Source organism: Microchirus variegatus, assembly GCF_963457635.1.
Source record: "Microchirus variegatus genome assembly, chromosome: 6".
In the NCBI taxonomy this organism is placed as follows: Eukaryota; Metazoa; Chordata; class Actinopteri; order Pleuronectiformes; family Soleidae; genus Microchirus; species Microchirus variegatus.
Window position 1 is genome coordinate 15,497,749 of NC_139807.1, and position 22,057 is coordinate 15,519,805.

At 42.1% G+C, this 22,057-nt stretch overlaps 1 protein-coding gene across 1 annotated transcript in view; it reads left to right on the forward strand.

Moving 5' to 3' along the window:
• The window catches only part of LOC310929115 (glutamate receptor 3), a gene marked incomplete at its 5' end in the record, with an annotated part of 86,722 nt that overhangs the window by 5,493 nt on the left and 59,172 nt on the right, over positions 1–22,057 (forward strand). The window contains one exon of the mRNA XM_083891823.1: positions 21,511–21,750. Within this exon, the coding sequence (XP_083747949.1) occupies positions 21,511–21,750 (240 nt within the window). The remainder of the gene's footprint in view (positions 1–21,510; positions 21,751–22,057) is intronic.

Consider the following 22,057-nt stretch of genomic DNA (forward strand, 5'->3'; position numbering starts at 1 on the left):
TGCATTTCCCATTAACCAAGTTGTTTGTACATTGTCTGTAAATGTATTCAAGGTCCCATATTATGCAAAATCAACTTTTTAATCATTTAAACCCTTATATTTGGGACTCTGGAGGTTCAATCAGTCGGCGAAGTGTGAAAAAAGATGACTCACTCATGTTTTTGTGGTCCTCCTCAGTCTAAGTACAGGAGATAAAACATGCAATGTTGAATTCCGCGCTCATTGGGACGTCACAAAATGCGCTAAATTCCTGGAATTGTTGTCTTGTGGATTTCCACCTTGTCCATAAAAACACTCAAGAGCGCAAGTCCGTGCAGTTCTATTCTTGGCTCCACAGTGCAGCACAGAGTCCTACACAAACTTCCAGCCTCAGAGGATTTATCTGTCCAGTGGATACATGTTATATATGACGGCAATGTGCCTGCTAGAGCCTGCAAATGATCACTTTTCCAAATGCTAACTGCTGTTACCTAGCAGTATAGCCTCTGTGACTGATGTGATTTCCTGTCCCTTAAGTTTCGTTATAGTTTTTTTTAAGGTGGACCTAAAGAGATACTACTAAACAGAGCGTTCTGAACAGGGCTGTTTTGGCAGGGTGATTATGGTATTTTGATGTTCATTAGGACAGCAGGGAACTAGGTTAACTTGGAGAAATAGGGTATAATATGAGTCCTTTAAAGCTACTGGGGCTTCATCAGCATACTTCGAATAGCCAAGCATCTACTTAAGCTTTATTTTTTTTAATTTGGAGCTCTCAAAAGTACTTTATAACGACTTTGACCCACCTGTCATCACAAGCGCTCAATAATTATTCAACTATTTGTCCAGACACGACACTCTTAGAAGCTGCTTCTTCATTGACCTTCACACTCTCGCAGGCAATTCTAGCTTTACATATGTTGCCCAAAAAACACCAGAGTCTCTCTACACTGGCGGCCTACTCGCTGACTGAGCATATGTGGCAAATGGCATATGTTGTGACGATAGAATAAAAAGCCCTCGTGCAAACGTCACATGTATTATCGTGCGCGGCTTTTGGGCCTGTTGGTGTTGGTGTTGGTGCGAACGGCCGGTAAACACAGCAACAGGGAGACGCGTTTTTGCCTCGTATGTCCTGTCAGAGGCAGGCTATGATCGAGGGAAGCTCCTCAGGTGATGGTAGTAGTGCCACACTTACTGTCCTCACAAGGATGTAACTCGGCGTGAAAGGTGTGACCAGGGAAACATGGACCAGGGCGCTTGGAGAGAGAAGAGAAGGGGAACAAAGTGGTGGGTGGACAGAGATAGAAAGCAAGAGGAAAACAAATTTGATTAAATAATGTTTGTGTGAGTGTGTGTGTGTGCCAAAGAGGGAGAGAGAGAGCGAGGGAGGGAGAGACTTCGTCTTCAGGCGATGGGGGTTGTACTGGGACATGCCTTCATCGTCCAGCTGTGTTGGAGTCACAGATGGAGGTTTGTGTATGGATGCACATGCTCATGCGTTCACATATGCACAGAGACGCGGGCATGTGCAGTCACACATTCACAGACAGACAAACGCATTCCATCTCCCTCCTCACATGTGACATCGACTAAATTTCACTGCTGTTTAGTAAAAGCTCCTGTGACACCATTCATCATTCATCCCTAAGTAAACGTCATGGTGAAAATATTATTAACCCATCCCTGCATCTCATGTGCCGAAAAAGCTAATGTCATTTTAGAAGATATCTTTTTTCTTTTTTAAAGATATGCCAGGCAGGAGTTATAAAAAAAAAAAAAAGAAGTGTATCATGTTATTGGGTAAGCACCATGATGGCACAAAACACTCAGAGCCTCTGAACAGTAACACAGTGGTGGGGTTTTTGAGGCCAGCAAGCCAGTCGGTCTCCAGAGGGAGGCTGAGGTGGCTGCGTGTGAATCTCAGGCAGATGAGTGTTACAGTAACGGCTCTGGGTGAGGTTACACGCTGTGGGAGGTGCAGGTCTCTGAGAGGGGAGAGGAACAACAGCAGGAGGAGGAGGGGGGGGGGTGGTGACTGACAGCACAGCTCAGATGATATGGAGCATCGATCCTGAATGATCTGGCTGAGATTTGAGTATGCCAGGGAAGGTTTAATATCACTTGTTTTTACATCTTGAAGTTTACCAAGTTGTTGACAACACATTTTGTGCTGACGCATTTACAACCTAGTCATAACCCGCCGTTGAAAAAGAGAAAGAACAAGAATAAGTTTCAACTGTAACAAATATTCTGCTCCTGTTTCTAGAATGAAGAAATAAACAGCCCACATTTTACAGTCTGCGCTTATAGTGAAGCATTTATGTGAGAATATTTATGGATTATTTTTTCAATAATCTGACCAGGGTTGCTCCAACACCGATACTGAGTGTCATACTGGCTCATTCCTAATGAACACTTCAATGAAATGGTCCGAATTTCAATAAAACTAACATTGATTGATACTGCAAGTGTTGCTACGTTACAGCAAGACAGGCATTGTTTGTTGTGATCTCATGAGGTTAACGCCGTCTCATACCGCAAGTTAAAAGCTGGAAACAATCCAAAGGGCAATCCGCTTAAGGGAAAATTAATCTGACTTTATTTCTTTTAGCCATGAGATTCCCTCTGTTATTATTATTATTATATTTATTCTAAGGGATATTGGTGAAGTTATGAGATTCAGAATTGAAAACGCACTCCCAAGGCAGATTCAAGCCAATGAATTTTTAATCAGAATATCAAAAGATCCTTTTAAACCCAACCTGAGGAGAAGTGTTGCTGTCAGAGTGTTATTTGTCTTGGAATCAATGATGCTGGCAGATGTTGTTTGATATAACAACAGCTTTTCCTCCCTCGCTGCTGTTTTTTCTCCAAATCTCCATATATCTTTCACAAACATTGGGCACTTGGCCATTTCAACGGCTACGGAATATATATATAAAATAATAAAACACATAGTGAAAGGGGAGATTTTTCATATGGAAGCTCAGTAAATCAAACCATGGATACACACACTACCTTAAAAAAAATCTTTATGCAGACAGTAACCCATCATTTGTGGTGTGTTCAGAGCCACTGTGGGGGTATGTTGGGCTATCTGGCTTTCCTATTGATTTCTTTTATCTATTTGCTCAATTTTCTGGGGCAAATGTGATAAATTACAAGTGAGAGATGGGACTACTGTAAGGTGAAATCATTATGGATGGACCGTCATGGCAAACCTAAGGTTATCATCACCCCCACAAATTCATAGTGTAAATGTTGACTAAGCTTTTCATTTTTGTTAATAAAATGCATTTAATAATAATTCATACCATGGTAATTCTGGACTGTATCAGTGGACATATGGGATCGCTCATAAACCTTTTAACATTTTGATAGAGTTTTGTCGACGATAAAATGTCCACATCTGTAAAAACAACCCATGCCACGTTTGAGTTGTAAAAAACGCGGATGTTCCCCATAATTATTAAGTATAGTACATTTAAGAACAATTTGTGGGACACAGACACAAGCTTTATGAGAAAAGCCATGAACGCAAAGCTTGGATCAATCCTGCTCGTTTTTTTTGTTTTTTTCCTTCAGCAGACATGATTTAATATGACAGCCCATCTAGCCCATATATGCTCCACACATCTGTTTATCTCTGCTCAAATAATAGGGTGGTCTCTGAACTATAAGTCAACAGTGACAGGCTAAGTATGTGTTCCCTTATTGAAGATGATATCAGCATTGCATTGTGATGAATAAAAAAGAGCTGGCTGACTATATATAAAGCAGTGGCAAAGGCATATATGCAGAGGTACACGCAAAGTCTTAGTGGCGCACTTAGCATATTTGCTGTTGTGCAAGAAGGAAAAACTGATTATAATAAGAAAAACCCTGTGCACGTGGTGGATTTTCAGTAAAATGAAGCGGGGGGGGGGGGCAAGCTGATATTGTGAACTATTCATCTCGGGTGCGTCAGGGACATGTGTGCCAGCAGCCCAGCGTCATGTAATGGCTGCTTTCCATTTAGGTTTTTCAGTGAGCAAAATCTCTCAAGGAGAGCATAGATTATTCTTCTTTTCAAAATGTTTGTCCTCACGCACTAACGGTGAAAAGGCAAAGATGGAGGAGGCAACGACGGAGAAAGGAAAACACATTTTTCAAAACTTGTCTATAAAGATCTCTGACATAGCAGTCAGCTTTACTTCTTCTACCCTTCCTCTGTCTGTCTTTTTCTCCCTACACATAAATATATATATATATATATTTAATTTCTCCCACAAAGCCCATTATAGCTATGTTCCTGCAGCCATTGCGGTCACACTCAGCTGACTATTGGCCATTCACTTCTCTGCTCTACAATAGCCATAATCACTGAATCGGTAATCCTCTACTTGAGCTGAAATAGCACATCATGCTTCATCGGACGTTGCAGCATCGGTATGTCTACACTGGGTCCAAATGAAAAAAAACAAAAACTCTGTATCTTCCTCAATAGAAGCTACCGACTACATTGTCCTGACCAAGGTCACAGGGCTTATGAAGGAAAACACTTCTGAGCCTTTGATTATCTAGGAGAAAAGCATTAATTGGCACACATATCCAGTCTAACCATTTGGACTGAATTATTAACTGTTATTGTTTTGGTTCCCCTCTTCGTTGGTGCAGTGGAGTGTAATTTCGTTTTTGCAGAGGACTGTCAAAAAAAAAAAGAAAAAAGAAGAGGACATATAGTGTTGTGATGAATACAAAACACCAACAGGGAGTGTCACAATGTACTCTTCCAAATAGTAAATATTGGATCACAGTGCAAAGGGGCTTCCAACTCTCCGTCTGCCGTCTGAGCAGATTGATCCGCACGTTTCTGGCCCGTTTCAAAAGAGGCAGTCGCTGTAGCAGAGCCCTGCCAAAGCTTCATGTCTGTGCAGAAACAAGGGCTCCATCATAATTGATTGCTTGTGACAGTTCACAGTCGCCAGGCCACTGAAGCATCATAACCTTGTGAAACTAGTGTATGGGCAGTCTAGCATACAGACTGAAGGAGGAGGAGGAGGAGGAGGAAAACGAAGATATTAGCATATTCCTTGCAGTGATTCAGAGATGCAAATAAGACATGTCTTTCCACAACTTATATAATGAAAGCATAATGCAGAGCAACACCTCTGGGGACGGGGTAAATTTATTGACAATTACTTATAACTGTGATTGCAGTTGGAGAGTGAAGACCTCAGCGCTGTCAGAGCACGGTCTGTCGATGACATGTTGGAACTGTTGAACTGCTCCTGACACTGAAACTGAAATATCTTGCGGCAAAAACCGAAACGAGGTCCGCTTAAATCACTTTAGTTTTGTCGTCACCGTAACACGTGTCGCTTATCCACAGTGAACGTTTAATAAAAAACCTGCATGAATGCCATCAAGAGCAGATCATCGAATGGCCAGATGTAATACATGCTGGGAATGATGTGGTTGGTTGCAGCAGAGACATGAAAGGCACATGACAAATCAGTTAAAGAGTTAGTAAAAACGTCTGTAATACCAGAGACGACAGGTGTTTGACAAATACCCATATTCACTTCAATAAGCCAATTGTCTAATGGGAAACTATAATAGCGACATCTTTGCAAGTGTAAAATTACCATACATCATACAGCAAGGCTTGCTGATTTGTGAATGTGGTGTAGTGGGATGTTCAGAGTGGCACACGTTTTCATGGGAAATTAGTGTTTTTCTGAGCCTGTCCACCTCAGACTCTCCCTGTTTTTTCCGGTCCATTGGTGCCTGCATCTGTCACAAACATTTTCCGAGAGTGTAGTGCAATGGTTTTACCTCAGACGGCAGCACGAGAGTGATGAGTGTCCACTCTGTGTCTGCTATGGGAGCTGAAGTGTCCCCAGAAGTACACTACTGAGAGAAAAAAAAGTAAAACTTAAAGGGCCTCAGTCATCTGAGGAGATCAATCTCAGTTTATTGTAAATATGAAATCACATGGAGGTAAGTGTACTTAAGCTTTCTGAATCTGTAATGTGAATACAGCATTCGATTTATTCAAGTGCTTAAGTCGGATGAACTGATGGCGTTGTATCACAACACACTGGATTAAGATGTGGAAGAAGTTGATATTACGAATTCTTAGCCATAAAGCGTGCCAAATCTTATTTTGCTGCAAAGCGTATTTTCCACTGAAAGCGCAGTTATGGCTCTGCCCCTTTTGCATTTAGATAGAGATCTTGCCCAAATTCATTACCTGTGGGCGCTGTACTGATGTGTGCCCTATAATGAGTTTGGTTGTGGCTCCAGGCCTCTTTGATTTGTTGTCCTTTAATTTTCAGAAAGTGTTTCAAGATGTTTTTTTATTGGTGTAAAAGAGAAAACAATTTAAATATGACACAGTGGCATGGTCTCACTTTACATGCTTCTTACCGTGGTTCCCCTTGTCCATAGTGCTCGCTATCCCCATGAGTGAGAATTAAGTGAACACGATGTGCTTACTCAACCATGATCCTCCTCTGTTTCTCCCTCCGACGGTTAATTCGGAGAATGCTGTTGTGTGGCTCTTGCCATTTCACACATGGCTACGAAAGACCTGTGGGTGGTTGCTCCCATACTGCTGTTAATGTTTGTGTGTCCATGCATGACTTTGTGATGAATTATTGAAGTGTTCTATCGTCGACCATTGGGTCGCCACTGGCGCAATTCCTGTCCCTTAATTTTAATTTTTCCCGCCTTCTTTATCTCAGTGGCATGGTTCTACTTTGCACGGTGTGGTGTGCAGATCAGCAAGGCAAACCTCATCTGGACCCATGACAGAGCTAATCCATCGCAGCTGCAGAATGAAAAGGCCGTTTGGAGTGATTCCATTTGAAAGGCCTCAATAGAAAGCTTCTCTCAGATGCTGGTGCCCTTTGCAGTCCTGAAACCGCCAGAATATGATGACAAAGGACTTGGAAGATTTCAGTGGCTTAGCTGTGTTTATGAGAGAAGGGAGTCGTGGAAGTAGAGTGGCAATGAGCTTGTGCATGCTCTTCTGTGTGCATGTGCGAGATGTGAACTCGATGGCCGTTAGATACAGTGCCTTTCACTTTATCTCTACTACCTGCTATGCTGAACTGATGAAAGCTAAATGTTGTCTGTTCATGTGTTTTTGGAGGAACTAGCTGAACGCATTCAACACCAGAGCAATGGCTGCGAAATGGAAAGTGGCCAAATGCAGCATTATGTATTAACTTACCATAAAAAAAACGTACATTACGTTTGGTTGAGGGAAAATGAAAGAAAAACTGTAAATTGTATTGAGAAATTGTATTGTTTGATGTTGGTAGCTTTTCGTATTGCCGTAATGTGTGTGTGTGTGTGTGTGTGTGTGTTTGTGTTTGACTGAGTGAGAAAGAGGAGGGAGATGAATGAAACCATGCATTGCATTTTTAAACAGACAGAACCCTGAACACCTGTTACACACACACACACACGGGAAAAAAAAAATCAAAGGTAAAATCCCCAGCGACAGAACAAACAAGAACTTAAAGTCCCAGAACTTTCTTTTTATCTTGTAATGTGTGCACAATAAGTGGAAAAACAACACTAACTGGTGCTGTAAAGCAGAGTTAGTGCATGTTTTGAACAGTCCTTACTGCGACAGTCGTATTTGTATGAATGAGTGTATGTGTGTGGGTGCATCAGAGCACATCGGGACCAGGAGGAGAGACCCAAAAAAAGAGGCCTCATAATGTGATGTCAGTTCTGACTCCTCACCAGTTAGTCCACCTTGTGTCGTGTTCGACGGACCGCCATGATGAAACGTTTGTTTAGGAGACTATGCATAATGTATTGTTGTCAAGGGAAATATTAGGTATGTCCGTGGGATGCATGAGTGTCCCTTTAGATATTAACGTGTGAGAGATGCAGGACCAGCTCCTCCATTTTGTTTTAATTTTCAGCCATGGCTTTGTGCTACACTCAAATCAACCAAACTTACTGTGTTTGGTTTCTCTGAAAGAAACTGATGTCCTATAGACGGTACTACGATCTCTCTGCTTTGGCAGATCGTCAACACACTCTAATCTTTTACACTCTAATTTCCACTTCTACTAAAGGGACAGTTGCACGGTTACACACCTAAAGCCCGACAGAATACAGAATGCTATCCCTTACCTTAAGTCTAACCCTAACCCTTACCCTAACAGACATCGACTGATGCCGGGTCCGTCTGGAACATTACGCTGGGGATAAATCCGTGCTTCCCCCAACGCGTATGGCTCATTATGCCCTGCGAAACACGTACCGCGGGCTTGTCAGCACCACACAATTTCCCTCCACTGAAAGGCCAGGCCAGTATTTGAAATGTGGAAGTCACTACATTGTAATCTCAAAGCGCTGGTCGAAATAGGGCAAGGAGGTCAAACCTCATAGTGCTTTCGGAACATAGGGATTTCGGAACATAGGGATTTCGGAACATAGGGCTGTCCCCCAGTTGCACTGACTCGCATCCCTTTCTATGATCTGTCAAGGGCACAGGGAAGTCACATTCAACTTGCTATGTCCCCTTGCTTGTTTTTATGTGAACAATTGTTGTGCTTCCACTGCTACTCCTACTATAATGAACAAGTCCCGTTCCTTAAACTTTAAGTGGATAGACTTGGGATATTTTATGCTTTTTAAGCTTAAGCTTTTTAAGCGCAAGCAAAACAAATTGTCCTCATGCGGCTGACGTTTGTGAAAAGACGGTGAACATTCCACTCCCAATTTGAGGGCCTTTTCCCAGAGTAAAGCATTTTAGCCCCATAGGACATTGTGTTATTAGCTGAAATAGGGAGGGAGTTATGAAGTTTCCTGTCTGAGTCATGTATTTTTGTGTCATTATTTTCAACATTACCGGTGCAATACACATTCATTTATTTAGAAGATGAAACACAAGATTGGGCTCATGAGATAAAACGAGAAAAGACTAACACTATTTTTAAGAAAAAACATGAAAAGTATTCTTTGATAAAACATCATTTAGTATGTATAAGACATGACCTACGCTGTAGCATTGTATAAGGTTTTGCCCTAAACTCAATCGACTGGCTTCTCTTCAGAGATTATAGCTGTATCAGCTACAGCAGGGCTGGGCAACATATTGTTGTTGTGTTTTTGTCTATATTTCCAGTAGCTTTATGTAGCTCTCCACAGACCCTGAGCATCATCTCATTTTATGTCTCAGCATATCAGGCATACTCCCCTTGCTCCGACACTTCACGTGACGGGGCCAAATAAATCTAGTTTGCTGGCCAAAACCTTGCCTGGGGTCCACGTACTTCCCACGTTATCTGAAATGCTGTGGATCAGTAGATAAGGGAGGGGGGAAAAAAAGTTATATTTTAAATATTAAACATAGCAAGACAAATTGTTAACTGGAGGAGAAATCCTGTAATATATTGTTCATGCAGGATCTTGTGTCACATACCTATAATGGCTTGTGTTTGATTGTCTAAATGTGGTTCTTATTGTGCTTGAACCCATGTTTAGCGATGACGTTGTGTGCTCTGCCTCATGTTCATCCATTGACCACAGCCATAAACATGTTAACTTGATCAAGTAAACCATATTCCCCTTGAACTGTTTTATTTGGGCTATTTATTTGAGAAACAAAAACAAAACGTAGTTCCAGCATTGATTGCCAACAGTCTGGTCTGTGGATTATTCTGAGTAACTTTTACTCTGTTAGTGTGGTGAGCAGCACAAATGAAATTGAATGTGTCGACATTATTTTATAACATGGCAGTAATTTATACACAAAAAAAACAAAACATAACCATCTTCAGGCGCTAGATAACATTAGATTTAGGTAGTTGGGGTCAAGGGACAATAACATAGTCAGTCTATAGTCTGGTTGTTGAACCTCTGGTGCCGTCACTGTACGTTATTGCCGTGTGTGCAGACAATAAAAGGTCAATGGAAAATAGAGTGGAGCACTTATTTTATCTTTTCATCTAATGTGAGTAAAAACTTTGTGCTCTCCTCTTTTCTTTCTTCTTCTTCTGACTTGAAGTGGCGTTAAGTGAAGCTCTTTGCTGAAAAACCTTTTATTGTTCTTTGGAGAGAAATTTGCTTTAGAAAAGTAATATTAGTAAGTAGTAATATTAGAAGGGGCCGTATGACATCCCCTGGAATATATAGGGTCACAGCCCACTCACAGCCGGAGCCCTATGTTTTCCATTTCTCTCTCTCTCTCTCTCTCTCTATCTTGCTCTTGCTCTCCCTCGCTCTCAGCTACCTTGAGCATTATCATGCAGGGACGGAGCACTGTCTCAGCAAGGGCACTAATAAGATGAAAACTGGTGCTGGGCTCTACATACTTAACCAGATCTGGATTGAGGCTGAAAAGGAGAGGCAATTCTTCAAGTGATCTCTTCAAGGTTAAATTACTCGTCCCATTTCCTGTCCTCATTGACTTTTTCTAATATTCTCCAGGTAAAGAGCTGCGAGAGACTGCTCCTAAAGAGGCGCTGCTGTTGTTGCTGCTGTAATCAGGCTTCACAGTGCAAATGTCTTGTTTTGTGTTATCACTAAAGGATATGAATTGTGATGTGTAATTTGATTAGCAATATTGAGGGCAAAGGGTTAGTTTTACGCATGTGAGGCGTAGGCCTCACGAGAGTGGCAGGTATTCACCTCGTCTTCGTGTCTTCGTGTGGCACTCTCTTGTCTTTGCACGTGTGCATAAGTCGTACATGAGGCGCAGAGATCGGAAATTGCCCTAAAGGACAAAAACGACCAGTCGGGAAGCATTAAAATCAGATGGTTTGCACTCTAACTGCAATATGGAAATTTCCAGACTTCTTACTGTGTTTTAATACAAGTGAGGGGGGGGGGGAGAGTGAGAGAAATGACACAATGCAAACTAGTTTAGCAAACATGACTGAAGAGTAGATAGAATTGATACACCGTATTGAGGAGAGCAGTTATAACACACTCACATTTTTTGACAGTGATAGAAAAATATATGCACCTACCAGACAACCAGAATTTTTTTTTTTTTTTTTCTTATTTATTTACACCCCCCTATCCCAAGGATCCAAATAAGAACAAGAAAAGGGGAGGTTTTCAGCTGCCAGTTATTTCCCCTGCTGGGTAGAATTCGATTCAAAACAAGTCAGTCAAGTGGAGCACTCTATACCTGAAATCTCACCACAAATCTTTACCCTGGTGGAGGCAGCTCTCCTATACTCAAGGCAAATCATCTAGAAGCATTTTAAATATAAAAAAAAACTTTTTAATCTTTTAGGTGGAGCTGTGTTTCCTTCATTTCTGAAATATATCAGTCACAGAGTCCTAAAGTGAACTGTTCCCTATGATTCAGCAAAGCTAATGTGTTTAGTTTGTTGTAAAGACTGAGCCCAGACCACTTCTGACAGCTGCAGTCTGAGCGTTTGCTGTTGTGGTCTGACGTGCTGAACTCCCCACATGTCTCCCCCAGTTCTAGCCTCTCTAAATCATCCCACTCCCAGCACAGAGATCTTGGTTATGTTAGGTCGTGAGTGCTGGGACACACGTTACCTCCCCCGCTCTCTGTGGCCGTTCCTCCTCATGCAGTCGTGGCACAATCCGCACACTCGTCTTCATTTTGCTATCCCTGCATTGTTCCTTTCACTTCATGCTTCATTTTGCTTCCCATCCTCTGCAGAGGAAAAGCATGCTTTAGGCCTGCAGTGCTGATTGGGAGGATTAGTGGTGTGTGAGGGACTTTGTCGCCGGCTTTCTGGGAAATCCAATTACAGAATATCATAAGCCTTACATGTTTCATACTCTGCTGAATCCTCCTTAAAAATGCATACAGCCATACTCAAATGGTCAGTGATTAGCAGCTGCCGTTGCTTTGTAGCGTTTCCCCATATATTTGAAGGTGAGTGAATCTTGGTGAGGATAAGTCATGTTCTATAGCGCTCTTCCACCTCTGCATTGCAGCAAATGGTGGAACCGTATGAGTCTGCGGTGGAAGAGGTTGTTATTTGTTCAACGTGATGGGCTGGGATTCTGTGGCACGGCTCTCGAGGTGAAGCAAAGGCCAAGGGTTTTAAGTCCCGTTATCAGCTTGCATAGATAGTCCTTAATTACATGTGTCAAGGAGATGGTTTGCAGCAGACCAGCGGGCATGCAAAGTTAGATTTGCGCATGTATTGGTTGAGTCCTGTCAAACCGATTTCCCCCTGAATTATTCAGCAGAGCGTCCAGTCTCTTTGGCTGACATCACAACACCGTTATCTGAAATTCCCGAAATGGCTGCTGTATTGGACAGTTCCACGGCGTTCTCGTTCACACCCTCTGCCCCGTTTGCTCCGTATAATGACTTTTGTTTGTCAAACAAAGGGCATTTCCATGATAATAAAGGACAGCGGCACATGTTCAAGTCCTCAGTGGCGGGTTAGGTCTGTTTGACCTGCAAAGTGCTTTCAGCCTGTCTGTCGCACCGTGGCCAAACAAAGGCATGGTGGTAAGACCTCGGAGGTGAAAGTGTCTGTCAGAGAGGGAGATGAGGTTGAGAGTCATCGACTCCCTCGAGGATTCCTTTACCAGCCTCTCGCAGGTACAAGCCTATATCATCAAAATGGCAGGCGGAGAGGAGAAGGAACTGATGGGTGAAGGGCTGCAGAGGAAAACAAGAGGAAAGAGAATATTTAATGACGTCCAGCGATGGCGTAGCAAGTGTTTGTGGGGCCACGTCTGACCTCAGCTCTGCTCCTTGGGTCATGTTGTCATCTTCACATCTCCACGTACACGGTGATTTGCAGCCGTCAGACCCTCAAGCCCTGTCAGATATTTCTGGCATTCTATAGGTTATTAATGCCAAGTTCACTTCAGAACATAGGACTCAATTCTGTGTTTTTGTCATTTTAGCTGATTGGTTAATTAGTTAAGTATGTTTCCCCAGTGTGGGATCGATAAAGCTAACTCTAATTTTATGTTTTCTAATCAAGTCTCATTTAATCTAATCTCATTCTAGTTGCAACATGTAATATGTCATTCACAACTAGCTCACCCTGATTTCAGTGTTATTTGATAGCATTTAGAATAGCACTGAGTATATAACATTACATGTTTTTTTAAAATCCTAATAGGTGGAACACAGCTTCATTAAACACATCGTTATGTAGCAATCTCTCTGTGCACTTGTATATTATAACCCCCCCCCCTTTTTTTTTTTTTTTACAGGCATCTAAAAACTGTTCAAAATGATCATATGCAACGATGTGTGTACAATTGTGGTTTGCATATAATCCTCAGCCGTGATTCATGTCATGATTCATGTCACATAATTCAGATGTGATTTGTCAGCTTTTAATTCTGTTATTTCTGCTTACTGAGCAGATTTCCAGTGACATTTTAATACTGAGTCATTCCTGAACCTCCGTCTGAAAACACTCGGGTGCAGCGTGGGATATTTTATGTAGACAGAAATGCATTGGTGTGTGTAAGCTAGAATTTACAACCATTCAGTATTTCATTAATTCGGTTTAAAATAAAATGTGAACCTTTGATCAGAATACTTAAATGTTTTCACTTAGCCAGTGAGTGGCGTCCTTTTAATGCACATTAGAAATGAATTAAAAACGTAATCCATTGCATTATGTAATAATAAGTGCTAATCTAATGCAGTCTTACAGCACAACATTTTAGTTTGCCCATTCTCGCAAACGACTCCCGTCTTAATTCCCGTGCCATGTGGTGGGCTTCATGTGTTATATTAAAAATACGAGCAGCACAGTTTCCCATATACTTTTCGCTGGTGAATCTAATGCATCACGTCCATCTTTACAAGAAAATACACTGCTGCTATTTCTCACCTTACATTTGGATCAAAAGTGTAACTGTGAATAAGAAACTTGTCAAAAATCGCACACATTAAGCTGCCATGTTGGAATCATTTTGGGTTTCTCCTCATATTTGACAAGTTTTCCATCTGTCCAAGCACTGAAGACACAGAGACTTATGTCCTCTTTTCTGTGTAAAGGCGAACACATTAACGGCAGCCGTTCAAGTGTCTTCTTTGATAGAGGGGCACTAATTTGATCAATTATGGTTAAATGGGCAATAACTTTTTTTTTGATGACATTTACTAACCTATCACACAGATTTACTAGGTGGTCACAGTTGTGTACACTATACAGCTACAATAAAACGTATACGTTTATGTTCCGTTATAAAAAAAAAAAAAAAAAAAAAAATAGGCTTGCTCTATCATGGCTTCACAGGTTTATTATACAATGTAAGAACAGAAGAATAGTTCAGCTGAAGTAAGTACAGTGTGCATGTCGGCATTAAAAAAAAAAGCAATTTTTCAAATAAAAATTGAGCACAGGTACCAAGGAAGTTAGAAACCCGTCTTTGTCATGTTCACTATAGATGTGTGAGCTCCGGGCTAACAGGCCGCCGTGATGGAGCATTTGCAAGCGCCCTATCATCCATCATCACACCCTAGCAGTCAGACACACATGTGCATAAAAAGACACACACACACACACACACACACACACACACACACACACACACACACACACACACACACACACACACACACACAGAGATCCCCCGCCCTGTAGTCGGTAGTGGATCACTTGTACTTTGTTAAAGATAAGGTACTTCTTGTTGGAGATTCCCACCCCGGCAGGCGGAGTACAAGGAGGAGGAGATAAATAAACAGAAAAAAAACAGAGCTATTATCATCTTCCATACACCTACTTTACTTTAATAAACGTAATTGCTAATTAATTATTAAATTATAACGTGTGCCGTAACTGCCTGCTGAGATAGGTGTCACAATATTAAAACGGTTTTCCAATTTGAATAAACATCATGTGACAAAATGCAGGTGCGACTTAATTAAAAAATGATTGCAGCACGGACTGAATTCATGTCCACTGTTACATGTAACATCAGAAGGACGTCTTGATGTTTTAATCACATTTTCCTGGAAACATTGCATTTAACATTTCATAGGAAGATAACACGATCATCACAGTAATGCTGAATTAAATCTGTTATTCACTACGTGTGTACTGGTGCCACCCAACCAGCAGATAATCCAAAGTGCAAATACATTAGACTATATATGTTGGTAGCAGCTTCCTTTTGAGCATTTCACAGTGACGTTAAGGCGATCTTAAATCTGGTTCTGACATTTCACGTAACAGTTTGAAGCGCTTCACATTTCTATATGACAAAAGCTGATGCAACCCCGGGGCATGTATGAGCTCTCTCCTCCTGACAGCATCCCTTCTTCAGAGCAGGACAGGGCCCATTTTGAAGTAGACTGCTGAAAACTGGGGAAAGAGAGCGGGCGAGAGAGAGGTGGTGGGCACCATGCAAGGTGATCAATGAGGACCAGAGGGAGAAGGAGACGGATAGACAGGCAAGAAATGGAGGACAAGCGCCTGACAGGGAAAACAACTGAACCAAAGAGAGAGAGCGAGGATGTGTGCGTTTTGTGAAAAAAGGAGAGAGAAGAACAGCTAAAGAGATACAATCATCATTGACATTTACAGTTCACGGCCCCCTCCCCCAGGCTCTGCAAGGCTATGGCTCATGGGCTGCAAAAGAGCAGAAATCTAAATACTCAGAGTAAAAGTGTTTTTTTTCTTTCTTTTTTTCCTTTCTCTTTTTTCTTTTTAAATAAATTATCCCAGTTTCCCTGCAGGATACCACATATTCCTCTGCACTAGAATTCCAGGCCAGCCATCTCAAGTGATGCATCAGAAATGTAACATCCCCGTAGCACTGCCGAGTGTCCTGATTATAGAAGGGAATGAGGGCGGCACGCTGTGTGTGTTTGACCAGTGAACTGGAGATGGGATGCATGGTCCCCTGCAGCAGGGAGTGGGAGGGGGAGGAGGAGGCGGCATGTTAACTGCAGAAGAAGAAGAAGAGGAGGGAAAAAAAGATGAAAGTGAGTTTGCAGACGAATAAAAGAGAAGGAGCTGATGAGAGAGGATTATCTTTGTTTGGCTTACTCCAGTCAGGTCCATAAATATTGGGACATCGCACAATTCTCTTCTTTTTGGGTCTATACACCACTACAATGGATTTGAAATTAACAAGATGTGCTTTAACTGCACACTTTCAGCAGGTATTTACATCCAAATCAGGTGAACAGTGAAGGAATTACAACCTTTTCTATATGTGCCTCCCAATTTTTAGTGGACCAAAAGTAATGTGTCAAACTAAATAATCATAAATCAAACTTTCATCGTTTAATACTTGGTTGCAAATCCTTTGCAGTCAATAACAGCCTGAAGATTTTCACAGCCATAGACATCACCAGACGCTGGGTTTCATCCCTGGTGATGCTCTGCCAGGCCTCCACTGCAACTGTCTTCAGTTTTCTGCTTGTTCTTGAGCCATTTTCCATTCAGTTTGGTCTTCAGCAAGTGAAATGCATGCTCAATCAGATTCAGGTCAACCCTCAAATTAAAACTGAAAGTGTGCACTTAAAGCTCCCATAGAGTGGTCCTATCGCACATATATGTGAGTTATGGAGGTCTACTTATTAATTGCTGGAAAAGAGCCAATATAAATCTCTCCTCACTGAAATCTCACACCCAGAAGACAGACTGTGTTGTGATTGGCCAGCCAACGACCGCTTTCCTTACACTCCTTTGATTGGCCAGGTACCTGGAAGTGACGTAATCAGCACGCCCGCTCTCAGAAGCGCAGCTCCCCCTTCTGGAACGGTGGATGTACTGCTACTCATTATCAAAACATTGTTTTAACAATGTTTAAAAATGGCTTCGTCACGACTCCCCGCCACAGTCCCTTTTACGACCCGGAGTCGGACCCAGAGTCAGAAGATACTGTAGCTAGTGAAACACCTCCAAAACAGACGTTCTTCTTATTCTTCTGCGGTACAATGTATGCAACCGGATGTGCTCAGACTAGTGCCCGAACCAGGAGTATCTGCTGTTCAGGAGAAATGCTGTTTACGTAACCGGACCGGGTTTTTTCAGAGATCTCGCTGAACCCGGGATTACAATAAAACACAGCGTTCTCACCAGCGGCTGAACTGTTTGAACCTTCAGGGCTTCATAAACGAGGTAATGGTGCAGATACACACCAAAAACAGCTTTAATTGGAACTTCCAGTCTAGTTCCGCTTTAAAGCACATTTCGTTCCATTTCAAATCCATTGTAGTGGTGTATAGAAGAAGAGAAAAGAAGAGAATTGTGTCGATGTCCCAATATTTATGGACCTAACTGCACTCCTCATTCAAGCTCCTCTAACAACTGCGTGCATGCACTTGGCTGTGTGTGGACCGTGTGAGCGAATTAACATAGCTGAAACCTGAGGTGACACTTGCACACTCATTAAATTACTGTATATGTATTCACTGATGTGTTATTTCGTCAGATTTGTAGACATGTACGTCCGTCTACAGCGGGACAATTATTTCAGTTTGAGGGGGGATGGAGCCAGGGTCTGTCTGTGGTCTGGGTATTTCTCTTTTCCCTGTACAGTACCTTATTCTTTTTTTTTTTTAACTCAAGTCCAACACCAATCTCTGCTTCACCGATGGAGCGGGGGCAAAATTACAGGGGAAACAATCTGAGAAGGGAAGGAGAAAAGAGAGAGGGGCATTCAGGTGGAGAGAGAGATACTGCCATGCTTGAAGAGGATATATGCTTTGGGGGATGACCAGATGGCCCAGGCAAAAGACAGGCAACAAAAGGAGAGGTCAAATAGAGTGGTGAGGATTGAGGAGAGGAGAGTGCAGGCAGACAGTGATGTGGGATGTGAGGAAGGAGGAGGGAGTCGGTGCTGCATGGAGAGGCAGCTCTGCAACAAAGTGAGGGGAAGAATACATATACTGTATGCCTTGTATTCCATAATTCCATTCCATATGGAGTACGGATATACTCATACTGACTTCTACTTGATTTAACTTTTTGACTTTTGTACTTTTTTGTCTAGATTTTATTGTGTTTTGAATACATTATAAAACGTTTTTTCTATGTGCAACTTTTCAGACAGTCCATCAGTTCTGAGTCGATCACTGGCTGCGTAAGGATTAATTAGGGATTAGCGTAAGGAATTAAATTGACTGATTTTAATCCACACATCGATCGCTTTGTGAGTGCTCTTTGAATAAAGTTTCCTTTATTTGTATGTTTAAGAAAAGAGCGAAAACAGAAGAAATTGGGTGATTACTGCGGGTTCTTAAAAGAAAGAGCCAGTACTTGTTTTTGTTTGTTGTTTCTTGGCCCTGCAGGTGAAGCGGCAAATTATTCACCGCTGTTTTCTTACAGCGCTTAATTGAAAAATTATAATTGCAGAGGATAGCGTGTACCTTTTACTGCTGTGGTGACACATTTTATTAAATCAAGCACGATAAACCGCACTTCTAATTCCAAGTTCAGATTTACTGTGCTAACATTATAAACACCTTCAGCCGCTTAAGACTCTTAAGACCGGTGGTGTGACTTGTTATCCTCAGACCGTGGAAATTGGCCAGAGGTTTATGCACTGCACAGCCTGTGGCACGCCACTGAAAATCAATAACACCGCTTCTGTTAATTGTATGTAGTGTATACAGGCACTCTTAACCACATGCATGATGCATTAACAACTACCTGCAGTTGTTGGCAATGCACAATGTGTACATACACTTTGCAGTGTGCAGGCGAGAAAGCTCTGAGGGGCAGAGTTGCACAATGCTGGCAGATCTGGTGCTGTTAGAGTAGAAGGTGAGTGCCCCCAAACAGGTCACTCTTGATCTAAAACATTTTTATAAGACCTCAGCACCCTGGGACAAACCTACAATATTGCTCCTCTGTTGATTCTCATGGGAAACGTCACTCGCTCACTCTCTCATCGTCTATCGCTGCTGCCAATCCCAGCTGACATAGGGCAAAAAGGTGGGGTACGTCCTGGACAGGTCATCACTCCATCACAGGACCACATAGAGACAAACAACCATCCACTCACGCCTCAATTTCGAGTGTCAAAATTGCCTAATCCACATGTTTTTAGATTGTGGGAGGAAACCCGGAGAACCCCGGAGAAAAACCCACCATGCAAACTCCTCAACACCTCATGGGAAACCTATCCAGTACAATAGTGCGGGCAAACGTGAAAAGGTTAGGGCGCACACAGTGACACTGTTATCACAAATGTGGGTGGGTATTTGGAAGGGAAGGTGGACATATCTGCTATTGAAGGATGAGCTTACACTAAGCTCAACCTAATAAGCAGAGGACAGCTGAGCAGAGAGAAACAAGGCTGCCAGATCTCTTCCCTCAGGATCACTTCTGTGTCAGTACTGGCCCAAATTAAGAGAAAGTGAAGAGAAAACTGGGCCTCAATGAGGTCTGGAACTCCCACTGTCTCCCATTCAGTGAGGGACATTGCACCATTCAACCTGCGGCACTTAGCCACAATACTGCTGTCCATCTGTTGATCCACTTATCAAGAGGCGGTGTTATATGTGTGTGTGTATGTGTGTGTGTGTGTACATGTGCTTGTATTGCTGCACCCGCTCGTGTGCGCATTGCCGAGGATGGATGCTTCTACCGTAGGAGACGTGTCTGTACCTGGACAGATACGGAGCGAGAAAGAATTAAAAAAAGCTGGAGGCAAATCCCAGCAGTGACTAGATCTATCACTCGCTCAGCAATTGTGCTTAAGACCCGAATATGTGTCGTTTGAGCATCAGAAGGGTTTTTACACATACTGTAGCAGAGAGAGAAAGAAAGACACGGTTATTGAGTGTGCGTGAGGGTGTGTGATTGCATTTTGTGCTTGATTAGGACGGATAAAGAATTTATTTTTTCCAGTTTGGTAAATGTCTTTGTGCTGGGTCTATGTCTGATGTTTGCCAGCATAAGACTTGAATGGAAATGTGTCAACCAATCAGGGGAAATGTGTTCAACAAAGCCAATCGGATAGCTAGCCCACCTTCATGTCAGCCCGACGCATTGTACTGGAATATTCACAGTGTTTACCGATGTTAGGAATGCTTGATTACCCAGCGGGGACGCTTGAGAGTCAATCAGAATAAGTGCACAGCCATTCATGATAGGGTAATAAAAGCAAAACACACCTGTTGCTCTGAATATTAGTTTGGACATTAATGGCTTACGCCTGAATGGAAGTCACACCGACCTGACAACTTACACTGTCCCTCTAGAGCGCACGGTGAATACACAAACAAGAAGAAACAGTCAGTTGCCTCTTAAGAGATGTCAAAGATATGCGTGCTTAAGAAAATCAAATGGCTATCTATTACGGAGATTTTTATTACCAATGTAGTGATTTTTTTCTGAACTCTGAACAAAGTTTTGCTCTGTCTTTGGCAGAGGTTGCTCAAAAGTGGACCTCCTGGGTCTTGTATTAAAATGTACCACAACACATTTTTTTTTTTATTGCCTCATCTTCTGTCCGTATCGTTTTTCATCCAAGCAGCTGTTTTTATGGCATCAACAAAAGACTGTGGGCACTGAACAACATGAGGTCACTTAAAGTGAAACTGTGCTCACTTTTTTACTGGAGGCAGAAGGAGGAGGTGTCTTTTCCAGCGCTTTCGTAGGAGGTAGAAAAGTGACGGTGGTAGCTCTCAGCTACTGTGAGCACTGCGGTGAGTCGATCGCTGTGGATGAGGGAACTGAGCGATAGCTGGTGGGAGTTGCAGACCTTTGTTGAACAATGTGATGTTTCTATTGGCCGCCACTGATGCAAACACACATACAAACCTGCAGGAATCTCACTGACACCTTGTCGTGATGTGAGCCAGGCTAAAATTACATTAGATTCATTTTTACTTCCTGTTTCAGTGTTTTGTTTGTGAATTGTTCTTCACAACGTGTAATCCCTGTGTGTAAATATCAGGCTTGAAAATCATAATATGATCATGATCGATTACTCAAATCCCAAGATTAGATTAAACCAACATCAGTTGTTTTTTTTCCCCTCTAGATTTGTAAGACTTGCATTCACTCAAGTATGAGAATAATTTGGCCAATAAAATTTCAAAAAATGGGGTAAATATGCATCACAATTTCCTAAAGCTTAAGATAATTATCAGTATAGTTCACAGTTTGACAGTTTCCGTCACAAAAGACAAAGAAAAGCAGACGTGCTTTAAAAAAGATGCAATTAATTGTTTGACAAAATTGAAGGATACTGAATATTGTTTCTGTTAGTCAACTAATCTACTCATCTCAGCTCTGGTGTTGTGTAAACTGGTCCATTATTAGTGCCAAATTCAAATGTCAATTTTTTTGGGTACAGTTAAAAAAAGAAAAAGAAAGAAATGTGATCAATAATACATGTGTTACATATAATATAACACATTTTTGTGTACACTTGTTATTACAGTTCCCTGGTTATGCTGTCAGAGCTTTATGAAGTGCACTGGGGGTCAGTTAGTCTCACCCATAATTGGTCATTAGTGGTGGGTCAAACGGCACAATTGATCCTTTGCCGGCTAAAGTGATGAGGCATACTTTTGTGAATACATATATTTTTTTGCTGACTACACTTTGTGTCCTCTCCCCTTCTGCTGTCCCCCCGCAGTTTGCTCCCAGTTTTCCCGCGGAGTGTACGCCATCTTCGGATTCTACGACAGGAAGTCCATGAACACCCTGACCTCCTTCTGCGGTGCCCTGCACACCTCCTTCGTCACACCCAGTTACCCGACTGACAACGAGGTGCAGTTTGTCATCCAGATGCGCCCCGCCCTCCGAGGGGCCGTCCTCAGCCTGCTCTCTCACTACAAGTGGCAAAAGTTCGTCTACCTCTACGACACGGACCGAGGTACGTGACATCATCGAATCACGGCTCGAATTGCCTCAAAATAGTCGCTGTGGACCAGGTTTAAGCAAAGGACAGAATTACCATGTGATATTTTACGAAAGCCCAATAAATGCTTGTATTGTTAACGCCGCACTATTTCCTACAGTAGTTTTTGTGAAGTGTAAATGTAAAATATATTCACTATCATCTCGTAATACTTGTAATAACATTTTGGGAAACGGCGTATCTTATTCTTACAGTTGGCTGGTTTGTGTCAGTTAATCTTCTGTTTAATCATGTTGTTGATATTGGCTCATCTTTCATCTGA